The following is a 15,444-nucleotide window of genomic DNA, read 5'->3' on the forward strand; positions in this document are numbered from 1 at the left end:
TGATGACAACACAATTGCTCAAGTGACATCACCCTATCAGCCTAACCTTATCTTTCTTAATCTTACTACTATAATTAGATAGCTCTCGGTCCGGTTTCAAGGCGCACCGTTGCGCTGATTGTCTCTTAAATTTGCTAAAATACTTCAGGGTTCTGGAATGAATCTGGGACCCAAAAATGTCACGTCCAGTGAACTGATGTCATCAACTGAGGCAGGGGACCTTAGCCATCCCTTACAAATGTAACACCGTAAAAACACCAGTTTTTAAATCATTACTTGAGTGATGAAGCAACTTTAATTGTGGTATGTTCCAAAGCTCTAGTTTTCTTTTGCACATCTTTACAGTATTTCAGTCCTTGAGTCTTTGAGGTGTTCACAACAGATTGGGATAAAAATACAAATGCAGAGTATAATTTGTCAATTTATTTCAATACGGCATCTGATAAAATAGAAATAGAAAACATTGGCATCAATATAATTATATAATTTCTTTGACAATACAGTATTGGGCATAGTATCATCCTTGACCTCAAAAATATGCTGCAAACCATTGCAAAACTCATGTGCAGATAGAAGCCCCTTTTTCTAGAGTAAAGTGAATGACTATAATGTATAATGACCCACCACCAAAAAGTGTAAAACCAGTGACAAATGGTACATCAGGCTAGCTATCCTTTGATAGCTAGTCTGGAAAATAAACATTTTCCATTACCTTGCAGTTTCGTTTTCTTTTAACTCTGTACCATGCTCAACAACAACACATTCCAAATCATTCTTCGGTCCAAATTTTCTCTGTTGGCAGTGTGCAATTTTGGTGGGAGGTAATAAATGATTTAGCTGAGAACACAGTGGGGAGAACATGTATACAGCACAAACACATGTTTGTTTGTTTACATGTACCAACACTATCAGACTGCATGTGAAGGACATTTTACTACTGCATCAAAACATCCAGAAGACCCAAAATTGTGTGCTAAACAAAGCATAAAACGACCAATGTGTTTTCAATATGGCAAAGTAAAAGCATATAAACCATAACAAAGTGACTGTGACAATGACTTGATATAAGAGCAGTATAATTCTGGCAAAGTAGAAAAATAGAGCAAGAAAAAGTATTTGGAAAGAGATTGTATCAAAACAAGTATGACTCACATTCACCGATATGAGTTCGATGATTTGGCCAAATATAACGATACATTCATGATATGGAATGTAATAATAAGGCTATGGGACTGACGTCAAGGGGAGCAAAAGGCTGAATCCTTTTTTAAGATCATTGTCTGATGGCTTGTACGGTTATTGTGTAGCTATCTTTGCGTGTTGATTGACAGCCGACTGTCGCTCTGTCCCGTTCACTCGGGCGCGGGTTCGGACGCCTCGGTCTGCAAGTCTGCATCCTCGTCACTGTCCAGGCCGGTGCGGGTGAGGGCACGTCGCATGGTGAAAGGCAAGTCCCCACGTCTACAAAACAAATAAGAGTCGGTGGTCATTCCAGTTACCGTGGAAAATGTTGTACGTTTAATGGGCAGGTGTATGAAAAGTGTATAAGAAGTTGCAGTATGTAACAGTTGCACAACATGAAACAAATTTTTAACCACCTACACCAGCGAACTTGTTGGCTGGACAGTCAATGAAAAAGGAAGTCACTTTAGATAAAAGGTGTAGACATTATTACTTGAAAGGGTAGAAGACGCTACCTGAGCTTGCTCTTCAGGCTGCTGACTTCTCGGTTCATGGCGTCCGCCGACTCGGTGGCGTCGTCCAGCTCCCTCTGCAGCTTCCTGCGGTAGGCGTTGGCTCTCGTGACCTCCTCCTCGGCCTCCTCCAGCTGACGCTTCAGCTGGCGCATTCGGGTGTTCAGCTTGTCTGCCTGGGGAGAGAGGATTCACAGAGCGGGTTGAGCCTCAGCGCATCACCAACGTCAACGCTACAGCAAGCTCCACAAGGATTCAAGTCCACATCATACTCAGGGTGGCAAGCTCGGGGTTGGACAGATGACGTCGCGGAAGTGATACTAAAAGCTGTAGATCCTTGAATGGCCACTTGAGGTTGGCTCCAAAAGGGAGTCATTCCCCGTTCACCCCCATGTTAAAGTGCCCGACGTTACAACAGGATTAAACATGTTTACAGCTTGGTTCAAAAAAACGGTTTTGGTCTCTATAGCTAATTTCACCTTTCATGACAACTGTGAATTGTTATACAACTCACCTAGTAGATAGAAAAGATGATGTTTTGGGCTTGATTGAGAGGTCACCCGTCCAATGATCGTACAGCTTACCGATCATTGCGCTATTGGTCCGCGGACCAATAACGTGTTCGGGCTGTCTAAACTAATCCGGGTGCTCCCCACTTTGCTTTGTGTGCGTTTCCTATAGACGGTTTTAACTTGACAACAAAAACATTCTAAATTGAACCCCCGCTCACTTCCTGTTGCAGTGTTTGCTATGGACATAAAAGACAAAAAAACATTCAAGTGCAGGACTGACCATTCCGTGAAAACTGTCTATACAGCTGAGCGGCGAAAACAAAAGTAACGATGTCGAGTGAATATTTCTGCAGTTTGCCGAATGATGAGAAAAAGGAAGTGCTGTGGGGTTGCGCTCTGGTGAAAACCGTCTATATCTGAGTGATGAAAAGGAGGACAGGTGATGAGGCCTACCTGGTCTTTGTGCTGCTCCGTGTTGCGCCGCTCATCATCGACCTGCAGCATCGCCTCCTTCAGCTTCTTCTCCGTCCGCCTGGCCAGCCTGGACGCCTGCTGCCGCTCCCTGACACCACCACAACAAATGGCCTTGAGCAATTCACAGAGTCGCTGTTCCCAAAGCTAGAAGAACTCTATCTGATTCGCTTTCAAACATCCCGAGTTTGCCCACTTAACTGACTCACTGCCCTCATCTTTCCTTACTGAACCTATAATACATGGAAACATATTGCATCTAGGCCATCTCAAACAAATGCAAAACTCTGAAAGGATTACCGTAGATCTACTACGAGAAAAGACAAACCCAAACTGGTCATCGCAGACAGACAGATGCTACAGAGAAATTTAACCCTTTTGAAAGAAAGAAAAAGGTACAGGCCCAGTTGCACAAAGCACCTTAGGTTAAGATTTCCCTTAGCATCAGAGTTAAAGTGTCCATAAAATAGAACCGGCTGGACAAAACACCTTTAAATATTGTGCTTATGTTTTCCTTAAAATGTTTAACCTTATGGAGAAGATTTAATGGTGTTTTGTGCAGCCGATTCCATTTTATGGACACCTTAACTCCGACCCTAACGGAAATCTTAATCTAAGGTGCTTTGTGCAACTGGGCCCTGGTGTTCTTTAAATCACGCTCCATATTTCTTTGGTTGATTGACCGTGTGACCAGTGTGACCATATTACCACACGGCTACTGGGCAGCGGCACTCACTTTGACTCGATGTCCAGCTGCTCTTCCAGCTGAGCTATCTTAGCCTCCAGGGTGGCGATAGAGGATTTGTACTTGGACTTGATGGTTCCCTCAAGCTCCTGCAGCTTCAACTTCAGCTCCTTGTTCTGGCGGTCCAGCTGGGAGCGCGCCCCCTCCAGTCGCTGAGAGGTACTACGCTCTGAAGCCACCTCTGTCGTCAACTGCTCAGTCTGAGGTCACAGACACACAGAGGGACACATACAGTTGAGATACAATGTTTAAAGTCAGCATATCTTAAAGTGCTAATCTGACAAATTAAGTCTGCTTGTTATTTTTTTGTCATTACTGCTAAATGGTCATTGCTGTGGTTGTTTCTGAACTGCACTTTCCAGCGACCACCTGTCAATCAAACACTGTATCCAGTACAATTGTTCTTTTCTTTGTTTCTTCTCCTTTGTGTATTTCACACCCAACACTTCATCAATTTCACTTTCTACTGGACTCCAGCAATGAAACTGCTGCTCTTGCTCGCAAACTAAAGGCAGAGCAATTAATACAGGTGAGATATGCCCTTACCTGCAGGGTGGTTCTCCTCAGGCGGTCGTTGACCATCTCGGTGTTGACCTGCTCCTCCTCCAGCTCCTCCTCCAACTGGGAGATACGAGCATCCAGCCTCCTCTTCTCATCTGCCGCCAGAGAGCTGGCGAGGAGGAAGTGAGGAAGAGAAGTGGCAGGTCATTTGGTGGGTCGAAAGAACATAATTTTCCTCCCAACGCAAACTGCGCATCCAATTCTTTTTTTATTATTATTATTCTTCTTTCTGATGTCCCCCCCAATTGTAGTTGGCCAATTTCCCCCTGCTGTCCCGGTCATGGCTCCACCCCCTCTGCCAATCTGGGGAGAGTTGTAGACTAGCACCATGCTCCCTCTGATACATGTGCAGTCGCCTGCCGCTTCTTTTCACATGACCACGATGAGTTTCACTGGCAGGATGTAGCGCGTGGGAGGATCACGCTATCCCCCCAGCCCCCCCCCCCCCCCCCCCCCCCAAAAAGGCACCCCAGCCGACCAGAGGAGGCACTAGTGCAGTAGTCTCAGCGCCAGACCCATGAGAGTTCTTACTCTCATCATACACTACATTACTGCACGCTGCAGATCTCTCTCTGGGTCTGGGACACTGCTACTCCAAAAACCTGTTTTGGAATCCTGGCCAGTGATTGGTTGCGCCAGAATCCTGGGGCCACCAATCAGTAACGACTTTAGCGATCAACCACGCCCACCCATCCAACAGCATAGACTTGGACCATGATGTATGGATGAAAATGAGGATTGTGATTTCTCCCACATGAAAAGTGAGATGAGATAAATGCATCCTGTGTGTTGTAGCTGTTTGTAATCGTGTGGTCCTCACCTCTTGGCGTTGAGGTTGTTAATCTCGTCCTGAAGCTCATCTCTCTCGGTCTGGGCCTGTCTCTTCACTCTCTCTGCAGTGGCCAGGTCCTGGAGGAAGTATTGGTAAGACTTCAATGCCTCATAACTGCTGAGGCCACTGGGGCAACTATCTGTACACAATCTGCTGAGTATTTACTTTCCACAGAGAGAAACCAAACTAACAGAGCGTACTGATATGGAACTCTCAGTTGTGCTTTTCCAATGTGACTCTTATACCTCCTGGAGCTGCATGGCATCTGCCTCCATGATCTTGACCTTCTTCTCGTTCTCCTTGGCCTCATTGAGAGCCTCATCCCTGGACAAACGCAGCTCATCCAGCTCTCTCATCAGCTCTTTCATCTGGGCCTGGGGGGCGGAGTTACAGACAGCGGTGCACAAGTTACACATCGCACCATGTGACGGGTTCATTCATTTCTAATGACCACTTCTCACAACCAGTGCACATTGTGTGTGTGTGTGTGTGTGTGTGTGTGTGTGTGTTTGTGTGTGTGTGTGAGTGAGTGAGTGAGAGAGTGAGAGAGAGAGAGAGAACATTTGGCTGCTGTTAAGCATGCTTCTAATCTTTCCTTATACAGTATGTAAACACTAGATGGCAGCAAGGCTTAGTTTTAGGGCAGTGAGGCACAGTTGATCTCTTCTGCCATCAACTCATCTAAAGTGTCAATGATTTCACAATCAAACGTGGATGAAACCGAAGAACAGACTGATAATGATCGTTCATGGGTCTTAAACATGTTAAAGTCATGCCAAAAGAATAAACCCAAGAAAAACAATCAAACTTTGGCTCACTTTCCCAGTACAAAATGATCTTACCTTTGTGTGTGTGTGTGTGTGTGTGTGTGTGTGTGTGTGTGTGTGTGTGTGTGTGTGTGTGTGTGTGTGTGTGTGTGTGTGTGTGTGTTTTACCTGCAGTTTCTTCAGCTGTTTGAGGGCCTCATCACGGCCCTTGTTGGCAGCGTCGATCTGCATCTCAAGCTCTCCTAGGTCCAGCTCTAGTTTCTTCCTGGCTGACAGGGCCTGGGAGCGCTGCCTGCGCTCGTCTTCCAACTCCACCTCCATCTCACGCACCTGGAGGGCAGTCACACCAATATGGCTCTTTGATTTCTTTCTGATTTAGTCACTATGGTTCAACAATCTACCGACAGTATTTGTGTATTAAATGTGATCAACTGAATACAGAAGACTTCTTTCTACCCAAAGCATAGGCAAACACCAGTGTTGTAGTCGAGTCAGAGTGGACTCATTTTCAGGACTCGTGAAACTGACTTTTTTTTAAATTATACTTTTTTTATATGCCCTAATAATTTGGCACACAATTTTTTTTTCAAGATTTTATTTTGTAAAATTTGGCACAGGATATTGAGAGCTATATTGATACTGTGACATTATTCAATTTTGTCCAAGGGCAAGCACGCGTGTTCCACCTACATGCGGAGTCACGCATTCCGGTAATGGGAACTTAATTCGGACTCCTCTTTATTGACTTGGACTTCGACTCGAAAACTGGGGACCTAAGACTCGACTTGGACTCGAGATACAGTGACTTGACTACAACACTGCCGAACGCACAGAGCATCTTGAAAAAAGTGACAGGGGATTGCCATTTTGGGGCCTCCTTTCCTACCTGTTTGACCAGCTGTTTCCTCCTCTCCTCTCCCTGCTCGTCTCTGGCCTGCAGGTCGCGGTCAAACTGGGCCTTCATGGCCTGCATGTTGACCTCCAGACGCAGCTTGGCGTCCTCTGTGGCCTGCAGCTCATCCTCCAGCTCCTCCAGCTGGACTCTCATCTCCTCCAGCTGCTGGTCCATCACACGCTTCGCCCGCTCCAGCTCGTGCACCTGTGGAAGAGGAGCTTACATTGTCATTTGTGCCATTTCTTAATCCTGACTTCTGCCCAGATGAATATTGTCAATTTTTATTACTTGGAAAAGCTACCAACGTATCATTGTCTTTAGAGTAAAGTTAGGAGCAGCTGGAAAAAAGAGAGAATTATAATGGCTTCCAAATCCTGAGTCATTATGGAAGAAATTTCTAGTGTTGAATCTTCCGCAAAAATCACTTTACAGTCTAAGCCAGACCCAAGCCAGAATGATGCCAGTGTTTGCTCGTACACCAGGCCTGTTCAATTAGCAGCTCACGGGCCACATCTGGCCCGGAAGCAACCTCCAAGTGACCCAGGGAGCAAGCAGACAGCTATGAGGTAACCAAGGTCCGGACCTCGGACCTTGGTTTGACGGGCTCTGGTAAGCTCAGTGTTTAAGCTACAACTATCAGAAACTAGACATCCAGACAAATATGTAGGTACCAACCAATGCTAGCTCATGGGGAAGCGGGTGTAAGATAGCCGATCGGCTACGTTTTTGACAAAGGTACACTTCGGCTGCTGAAAATGTGCGGCTCATACACGATTCCTGGTTTTAAAATCTGGCTCAATTGAATTTGTAATTGAATAGCACTGTCTTACACTCTTGCCAACATCGTCCTTGGAGGAGACCAAGTCTTCCATCTCGGCCTTGAGCAGCTTGTTGGCCCGGTCCAGCTCGTCCTTCTGGTCTCCCAGGGTTTCCAGGTCACGGGTCAGTGTCAGGGCACGCGTTTCCTTCTCCCTGGCCTCAGCCTCGGCCCGGTCACGCTCCTCAGCATACTGGGTGGAAATGGTCTTCTCCTCAGCCAGCATCTAGAAAAGGGGAAAGCAGGAAGGAGAGTCCACATTGAATGACCTCATGTGGAATGAAGTATGTTCTACTGGGCTGAATTAGGTCGAACTGAAGCATTCAAGTAGGTCGAGGCATTTTGCGATCTAATTTCTAATCGTTATTTCTTTCAAACTACAGTGACAGACCATACGTAGCTTGTCACAGTGATAATGTCTCTGCCTTGCGGATACAATACCTGGTCAAACTTCTTCTGTTTCCTCTCCAGGTTGGAGACGATCTGCCTCAGATGGTCCTGGTCCACCATGAGGTCGTCCAGCTCCTGCTGTAAGCGGTTCTTGGTCTTATCCAGCTTGTCATAGGCAGAGGTCTTCTCCTCCAGCTGCTGGGCCACGCTGTCCATCTCCCGCTGGAGACGCTTGCGGCTCTCCTCTGCACCCTCCAGGGACAAGGCCTCCTGCTCCACCTTCTTCTTCATCTCTGCCAGCTGAAGACAAAAGCCAAGCGAGAGGGAGGGTGAAGAACAAGAGTCAGTCAAGTGGCAATGGAGTGTGGGCACGTCGAGGGAAAAGGTGACTCCTAACTAATAGAGAAACATGGTTAACTGGAAGGAAATGAACTCTTGTGTGAATTGCCACCTGACCAAGGGTTAACCAAAGACCTTATTTCAGGCATTTAACCAAATCCCATTAAAATAAAATAAAAAAAACATTGACTTTGAGACGAGGAAACTAGGCGATGCCAACTTGTGGGTTTTAGGACTCATTCCTGCGGCAGAGTAGACTACTGACCTAAGACCAATAGTGTTTACATGACAATAAATACTAAAAACTATGACTAAAGAGGTAAGCTCTTGTCAGATCAGCACTCACACTACTATACACAGCCAGGGCTACAATACGACTACATTAATAGGAAAAGAACCAGTTAATATGTTAATGTCCTGTCATGACCTGTCATGACGTGTGCAATGTAAAGCAAATGCAAGGCCTTTGCGTAAGTGCACTGAGAAGACCGACCTGGGATTGGAGGGTGTACATCTGCTTCTCCACATTCTTCTTGCTCTCCTCCTCTTCCTCCAGCATCTCCCGCAGGTTGTTCTGATCGTCCTCCATCTGCCTCAGGCGGGTGGAGAGCGAGAGCTTCTGACGGGTCTCCTCCTGGAGCAGCTCCTGCAATGAAGAGCAGACCAGACGGCTCGGGAAAACACAGCTTCAACATAGTATGCATGTTTCTGTAGGTCGCCAGGCGGTAACATATGTGACGCGGTCTGGTGAAAGGGGTAACAAGTCGGTAACATACGTGACGCGGTCAGTTTTAGGATCACTAAATACTTATAATTTGTTAACAAACTAAGCTTGTTCACAAACTTTCAGGCCGATTTTCTCTGAATGGAGTACGACAATTCAAATAAGCATATCTTCTTCAACTATTTTCAGATTTCAATGTATGACACATCTGAAAGCTTACAATCTGCACTTTCATAATTGATTAAAAAAACAACCTTGGCCTATATCTTCAATTGAATTATGGCAGGGTTCCTCAAAGTGCGGTCCGTGGGCCAATTGCAGCCCTCGAGATGTTATTTGGTCAGATTCTTGATAGGTTTACAGTGTTCCAGAGGCTGTAGTGGGCTCAGTTTTAAAGAGAGGGGCGTTGGTATCATATGAAAGTAGCATAATGTTGGCACTGTGTGTGTGTGTGTGTGTGTGTGTGTGTGTGTGTGTGTGTATGTGTGTGTGTGTGTGTGTGTGTGTGTGTGTGTGTGTGTGTGTGTGTGTGTGTGTGTGTGTGTGTGTGTGTGTGTGTGTGTGTGTGCGCGCGCGCGTCAGAAAACACAACACACATTTCTCACATGATTCACGACTGGCATGACTAGGCTATTAAAGAAAATATTTGTTTTGGAATTATTTTGTATTCAGTTTTTTGGCCGTCAGTCATCAAATCTTTAGAGAAGAATTAGAGAAAGTGAAAATGAGAGAACGGGTGAGAGAGAGTGTGTGTGTGTGTGTGTGTGTGTGTGTGTGTGTGTGTGTGTGTGCGTGTGTTCGTACCTGTACGTCCTGCAGCTGAGACTGCACAGAAGAGCAGTCCTTGCTGGCCTTGATGCTCTTGCCCTCCACATCACTTAGGAGGCCGTTCACATTTTCTAGCTCCGTCTAGACGAGAGGATCGAAAGAAAGAATGAATGTATGAATGAATGAATGAATGAATGAATGCCACATTAGCATGTCCTCTTACACACTCAATCCAGAGTGTGTAGAGACAGGGACTCTGTCCTGTGATCCAGAGTGTGTAGAGACAGGGACTCTCTCCTGTGAGTGAGCACCGTCCTTCAGATGAGACGTTAAACCGAGGTCCTGACTCTCTGTGGTCATTAAAGATCCCATGGGCACTCTTCACAAGAGTAGGGGTGTAACCCCGGTGCCCTGGCTAAATTCCCAAAACAGGCCTCCCTTCAATCATGGCCACCTAATCATCCCTCGTTACTTAATTGGCACATTCAGTCCTCAACTCTCCACCATGATAGCTGATGTGCAGTGTTGAGCGTTCTGGCGCAAACTGGCTGCCGTGCATCACCCAGGTGGTGGATGAGATGAGTTTCCCTCCCTCCCCTGATATGTGAAGTGCTTTGAGTATCTAGAAAGGCACTATATAAATCCAATCAACTATATTATTATTATGATTAAGAGTTTAATCAACCGTCCCACCAGGAAACCAAAGGTCAGACTCCAGTCCATCCGTACCTGCATCTTGGCCACCTTGTCGGCCAGCTCCTGCCTCTGTCGCTCACTCTCTCCATGCTTGACCTGGAGTTCTTGAACTTGAGCCTCTGCCTTCTTCCGGCGGTGTTCAGACTCCCCTTTGCCTTGTGTCAGGGTCTTCAGCTCAATCTGCGCCTCATTCCATTCGCTCTCCAGCGCCTGCTTGGCTTTCTCCACTGACACCTTGTTCTGGAGGGGTGGCACAGAAAAGAAAGACATGACTTGGGCTTGTCAGATGGTTTGGGGACCACTCCACCAAAGATAGAAGATAAGACGCTGCTTCTCAATTCTCAATTCAGATTTCTTTCCACTTGTTTTTACCCTCTTGGCCTGTTCCAGCTGCTCATTGAGCTCGTCAAAGGCCTGGTTGTGTTTGTGTCTCGTGTCAGCCATCTGCTCTTCGTGGACCTTAGCCTCGTCCTCCAGCACCTTCTTAAGTTGGGTAACCTCCGTCTCACGCTTGCTCCTGGAAGTGAATGGATGAAGGATGAGAGTATGAGAAAAGAGGAACAGAAAAGGAGTAATTACATCCATACAACCACATAAAAAATATATACATTTTCATATCCTAACAACCTCGTTATTGCCTTCAAATAGATATGATAAATCAGTGTATTTTCATATTGCTGCATAATATCATTCTGCATATCATATTTTGTTGTTGTATAACATACACCAACGTGAAAACGGCAACAATTATGCTTTCGATACCATCCTGGTTGCCTTCAAAGTAGGGCCTGAGAAACTGCTGTCATGGTACAACTTCCTTGTTAATGTTATCCTCATATAGACACCACAGCTCATCTTTCTTCTCACAGATTGTCAGATTCACATAATGGCAGGCAGTGAAAAAAGTGAAGAAAAAAAGAAGCAGTTTCAAGAAATTAAGTTGTGGGAAAAAAAAGACCACACAAGCTTCTCCAAACCCAGTGGAGATCAAGGTTACCTGAGCTCCTGCTGGGCTGCGGTGGTGTCCAGCGTGTCCTCCAGCTCGGTCTTCAGGGCCTCGAGCTCCTCTCCCAGGTCCCGGCGGTGTTTCTCTGCCTTGGAGCGGGCCTGTCTCTCCAGCTCCAGGTCCTCCTGCAGCTCAGAGATGTGGGCCTCCAGCTCCCTGACCTTCTTCTGGGCACTGTTCTTGGCTGCAGCCTCCTCCTCTATCCTGGAGTGGGAAGAGGAGGGATGAGATATACGCACTAGGAGGTAGGCTTAGCATCTTGGAAACGAGAACCGACAATTCATAATGCTGTATGAGATGGATTTTATAGCGGATGGTTGCCCACAATGCATTTAAAAATGGTTTTAGCAGCCTGTAGCTTTGAAAACTGTAGTTGTGATCATTTTAAATTCAACCTCAGCATTGTACAATCCTAGCATGATTTTGCCATTGAAATAACTGGAAAAACAAAAACTAAATATGAATGCCATAAAAAATATAGCCTACGCATTTGTTACAAATGTGTTAAGACTGCACAGAATCAGTATTCGTTTTGAATTGAAAAACTTTGCCGAAATGTCTGTGTATGGTCCTGACCTGGCCAGTGCAGCAAGCAGCTCCTCCTCTTTCTGGGCCAGCTGTGCTCTGAGCTCTGCGATCTGGGCCTGGAGGTCGGCCATCTGGTCATGGAGCTCGCTGGAGTCTCCCTCCAGCTTACGACGGTTCTTCTCCAGCTCTTGACGCCCCTTCTCCTCCTTTCTCAGGCGATCTGAGTGTCAGAGAATAGAGTAAATGGAAGTCCTTATTGTCTCAGCGGGTCAAAAGAAAAAACAAACAAACAAACAAACAAGAAGACCAAAAACAAAAATAGCTTATACAACAAAGACTTACCCTCTAAATCGGTGATCATGGCTTCGTGTTTATTCTTGAGCTTCTGCAAGCTCTTAGACTTCTCTTCCTCCTCGGTCAAGTTGGTGGTAAACTCTGAGATCCTCTCGTCCAGCAGCTTCTTCTCCTGAGGATGACAAAACGACGAAAGCTTACAGCCAACTACTTTTTCATGCTCATTAGTGCTCATCAGCCAAGCATAAAACAAAGTCTGTGTCTACAGTGTAGCTCAGTACATGCAGGCCATCTGTAATCCTTCACAGTTCAATCTGCTAGACAATAACCAGATACTTGACCAGGCCCGCGGGAAGTAGGGGTGCTGCAGGTGCTGCAGCACCCCCTAGATTTCCCCCCCCCCCCCCAAAAAAAAAAAAATTTTTTTTTTTTTTTTTTTTTTTTTTTACAAATGTAATTAAAAATATTTTGCAGTGCACTATGTTCCTTTCTTGTTTAAGAATGTTTCGGGAAATGAAAATGTAGCCTATTTAAATAGAATTATCAACAATAACAATCAAGGAAGTTACATGCTTGTAGGCTATAGAGAAGAAGAAGAAGCGCGCATGCACGCACACGTTGTGTTGAACCAACCAACAACCAATACGAATTGTTTAATCTGGCAATAAAGAAATGTGAACTTGACATGCTATTTTAATAGCCTACTCAAAAATGCACCTCCCACTATACAGCAAAGAGAGGAGTCAATGTTTCTTGATATATGCCATTCAGATCAGAATCATTAGTCTAATTAAGTTTGCTGATAATATTTCTATCTGTGTCATGTTAACTGGTGTATTTAGAGCAAATAGGGAGATATAGAGCATTATCATCATGCTATATATCTCCCTCTTTGCTCTGAATGAGTGAGAAAAGGAGAAAATACTGAATAATTACATCACAATAGTATCCTAATGTTAATTTAAAATGAGATATTCCTCTAAATATGGCAAAAAAATGTAAAAAAAAAACGTCAAATTTTTTTTCGGCGGGGCCCTTGCGGGCCCCACCGAGAGTCCCTTCCTCCCAGCACCCCCTGCTTAAAATTACTTCCAGCGGCCCTGTACTTGACTATACTACATACAAAAATTTCATCAACTAAACGAATGCATAAGCACACATTGATTATAGGCTAATAGAAAATATGTGTGTCTGTCAAATGCAAAATACATCAAGGCTAAATAAACATGGGGTTCTGTCGGACCTTGTTGAGCTTGTTGTTCTGGTCGTCCAGCACCATGAGATCCTCCTCAAACTTCTTCATCTTGGCGTCCATGGTGACCTTCTCCAGCTGAAGCTTCTGTCTGGCTCCCTCCTCCTCATCCAGCTGCTGCTCCAGGTCCTGCATGGACAACACAAGCAATTCCAATGTTTATCCCATCATTTGAAACATTTCCAAGCATAGTTGTGAAATAGCATTGACAACAAAAAACATTTTTAACTCTAAGAAAGAATCCGCCATCTGAAAAATGCAATAAATAAATAAATAAATACAATAAAATATAAAATCAATTTGTAAGATACGTTGCTTTTATTTTATTAAATTTTTTACTGTGTTTAAAGCAGCTACAGTGCGAGGAACTTTGATTTTGTGTTGTGTTTTAGAGACCCCTGTGGACAAAAGCAACAAGTGTTCTCTCCTTTCCTGAACACAGAGTCTCCTCCCGCTGTGACCAGCGGGTCGGCTGAGTTGTGACAGCTCCAGCCAGAACCCTCGCTGTTTTATTTACTGCATAAGGTGGACGTCATTGATTCATTCGCCGGCCGGAACAAAAATTACAACCAGTTTCACCCGGACGTGAACACAGGAAGTCCCACTGTTCGCACACAGGCATTTAGAAAAACGATATAGAAATGAACAATCTCCTCACTGATGGTCTCATTTGCTGATGTAGGTAAGGTGTGAGCCTTCAGTATTACATTTGAACGGTTTCATAGCCAGTTAAAAGTTCCTCGTAGCTGCTTTAAGTTTTTGGAGTGGATTTTTCCCATGACTGAAATCTGACTGACCGTGATGTTCTGTTGCATTTTCTTCCTCTCAGTGTGCAGCTGGGCGACCCTCTCCTCCTCCTCTTCCACTCGGGCCTCCAGGTCGTGGAGGATGTCCTCCAGCTCCTGCTTCCTGGTGGCCAGGCGGGCTCTCATCTCCTCGGCCTCCGCGCACAGCTCCGTCTCCGCCTGCAGCTGCTCCTGGAGGGCCAACTTCTCGCCGTTCAGCTAGCAGAGGGGGGAGGGGGGGGGGGGGGAGTGAGATTGGTTACTTATCTATGACGGTTACATCATATCAGTAAGAGAAGTTAAAGATACAATCTCAAAGATTTTCATGTGAATAAATGTCTGTTAATCTATCGCAGACTGAGTTAACACAATAGTGATTGAGCTTATGGCCCATTGATGGAAGCCTTTGCATTTTCAGTATTGCAGCATTTATGAGTGTCTGTGGTGACACCCCAGAGAGGGTAGGCGGAGCTAACACAATAGACTCGCTCTTCACGTTACTGTAGGTTCCCGACAACTCTTGTGTGAAGTTGGATAACAAGCTACTTTTCCCCCCGGTCTCTGCTAGCATTGCGGGTGGTTACTATGGCCGAACAAACTGACTAATGCCACATTATGCAACACTGTTTTTGATCCAACCTCCAATTACCACTCATCGCCATAGGTGTCGCCAAAGAGAACGAAATGAAAATCTTTGAGATTATCACTTTAACTCACTGAAACGAGTTGTCATAACAGTCATATTTTCATGAGTTAAGATCTACATGCGCCAGGTTTGGGGGTTGGCACACACGATCGAAACCAAAAATGCAAATCCAAATCTAAAAATAAAATCGGTCCACTTCACAGATACAGAAGACTATTACAAATTTGCTGCGGGAAGCTCATACCTGCTGTTGCTTGGTCTCAAACTCCTTGAGCTGCTGCTGGGCCTGCAGCTGTCTCTCCTTCACCTTTACCAACTCTTCCTCTTTGGCAAACATCTCCTCCTCCTGCCTGGTTACCTGCAGCAGGGGCTTCACCTGCAGAAACAAGCAAGCAGAAGGTGATACGAGGAGAGAATGAAAAGGCATTCTGAAGAAGACATGGTAGCAATGGCAAAAAGTCAATGTATGCCAAAATCTGACCTTCCTTCGTGTGTATATATATATATATATATATATATATATATATATATATATATATATATATATATATATATATAATTTTATCATATTGCATACAGTATGTTCATTAATCTTCCATCTGTACCTTGGTGAAGAGCCTCCACCACTGCCAGTTCCTGAGTTTGAGGTAGGCAGCGCAGTTCCTCTGGATAACCTTCATGGCTGTCAGCTGCTGCTGCCTCTTGGCAAAGGCTCTGGAGTA

At 45.2% G+C, this 15,444-nt stretch overlaps 1 protein-coding gene across 2 annotated transcripts in view; it reads right to left on the minus strand.

Annotated features, from left to right (window-relative positions):
* Positions 1-403: 403 nt before the first annotated feature.
* Positions 404-15,444, minus strand: part of LOC310794130 (myosin-9-like) — a 40,871-nt gene continuing 25,830 nt past the window's right edge. For both annotated transcript variants that reach the window (XM_083656030.1, XM_083656031.1), the window contains 22 exons: positions 15,328-15,436; positions 14,967-15,098; positions 14,089-14,295; positions 13,283-13,420; positions 12,088-12,211; positions 11,794-11,965; positions 11,209-11,421; positions 10,584-10,728; positions 10,245-10,451; positions 9,552-9,656; positions 8,517-8,669; positions 7,736-7,984; positions 7,308-7,520; positions 6,469-6,681; positions 5,751-5,912; positions 5,061-5,189; positions 4,804-4,892; positions 3,969-4,092; positions 3,414-3,622; positions 2,660-2,768; positions 1,698-1,870; positions 404-1,461 (listed from right to left, as the gene is read on the minus strand). In XM_083656030.1, coding sequence (XP_083512156.1) covers positions 1,353-1,461; positions 1,698-1,870; positions 2,660-2,768; positions 3,414-3,622; positions 3,969-4,092; positions 4,804-4,892; positions 5,061-5,189; positions 5,751-5,912; positions 6,469-6,681; positions 7,308-7,520; positions 7,736-7,984; positions 8,517-8,669; positions 9,552-9,656; positions 10,245-10,451; positions 10,584-10,728; positions 11,209-11,421; positions 11,794-11,965; positions 12,088-12,211; positions 13,283-13,420; positions 14,089-14,295; positions 14,967-15,098; positions 15,328-15,436 — 3,484 coding nt within the window. In that variant the 3' untranslated portion in view covers positions 404-1,352. The remainder of the gene's footprint in view (positions 1,462-1,697; positions 1,871-2,659; positions 2,769-3,413; positions 3,623-3,968; positions 4,093-4,803; positions 4,893-5,060; positions 5,190-5,750; positions 5,913-6,468; positions 6,682-7,307; positions 7,521-7,735; positions 7,985-8,516; positions 8,670-9,551; positions 9,657-10,244; positions 10,452-10,583; positions 10,729-11,208; positions 11,422-11,793; positions 11,966-12,087; positions 12,212-13,282; positions 13,421-14,088; positions 14,296-14,966; positions 15,099-15,327; positions 15,437-15,444) is intronic.

Source organism: Poromitra crassiceps, assembly GCF_964638095.1.
Source record: "Poromitra crassiceps genome assembly, chromosome: 19".
NCBI lineage: Eukaryota > Metazoa > Chordata > Actinopteri > Beryciformes > Melamphaidae > Poromitra > Poromitra crassiceps.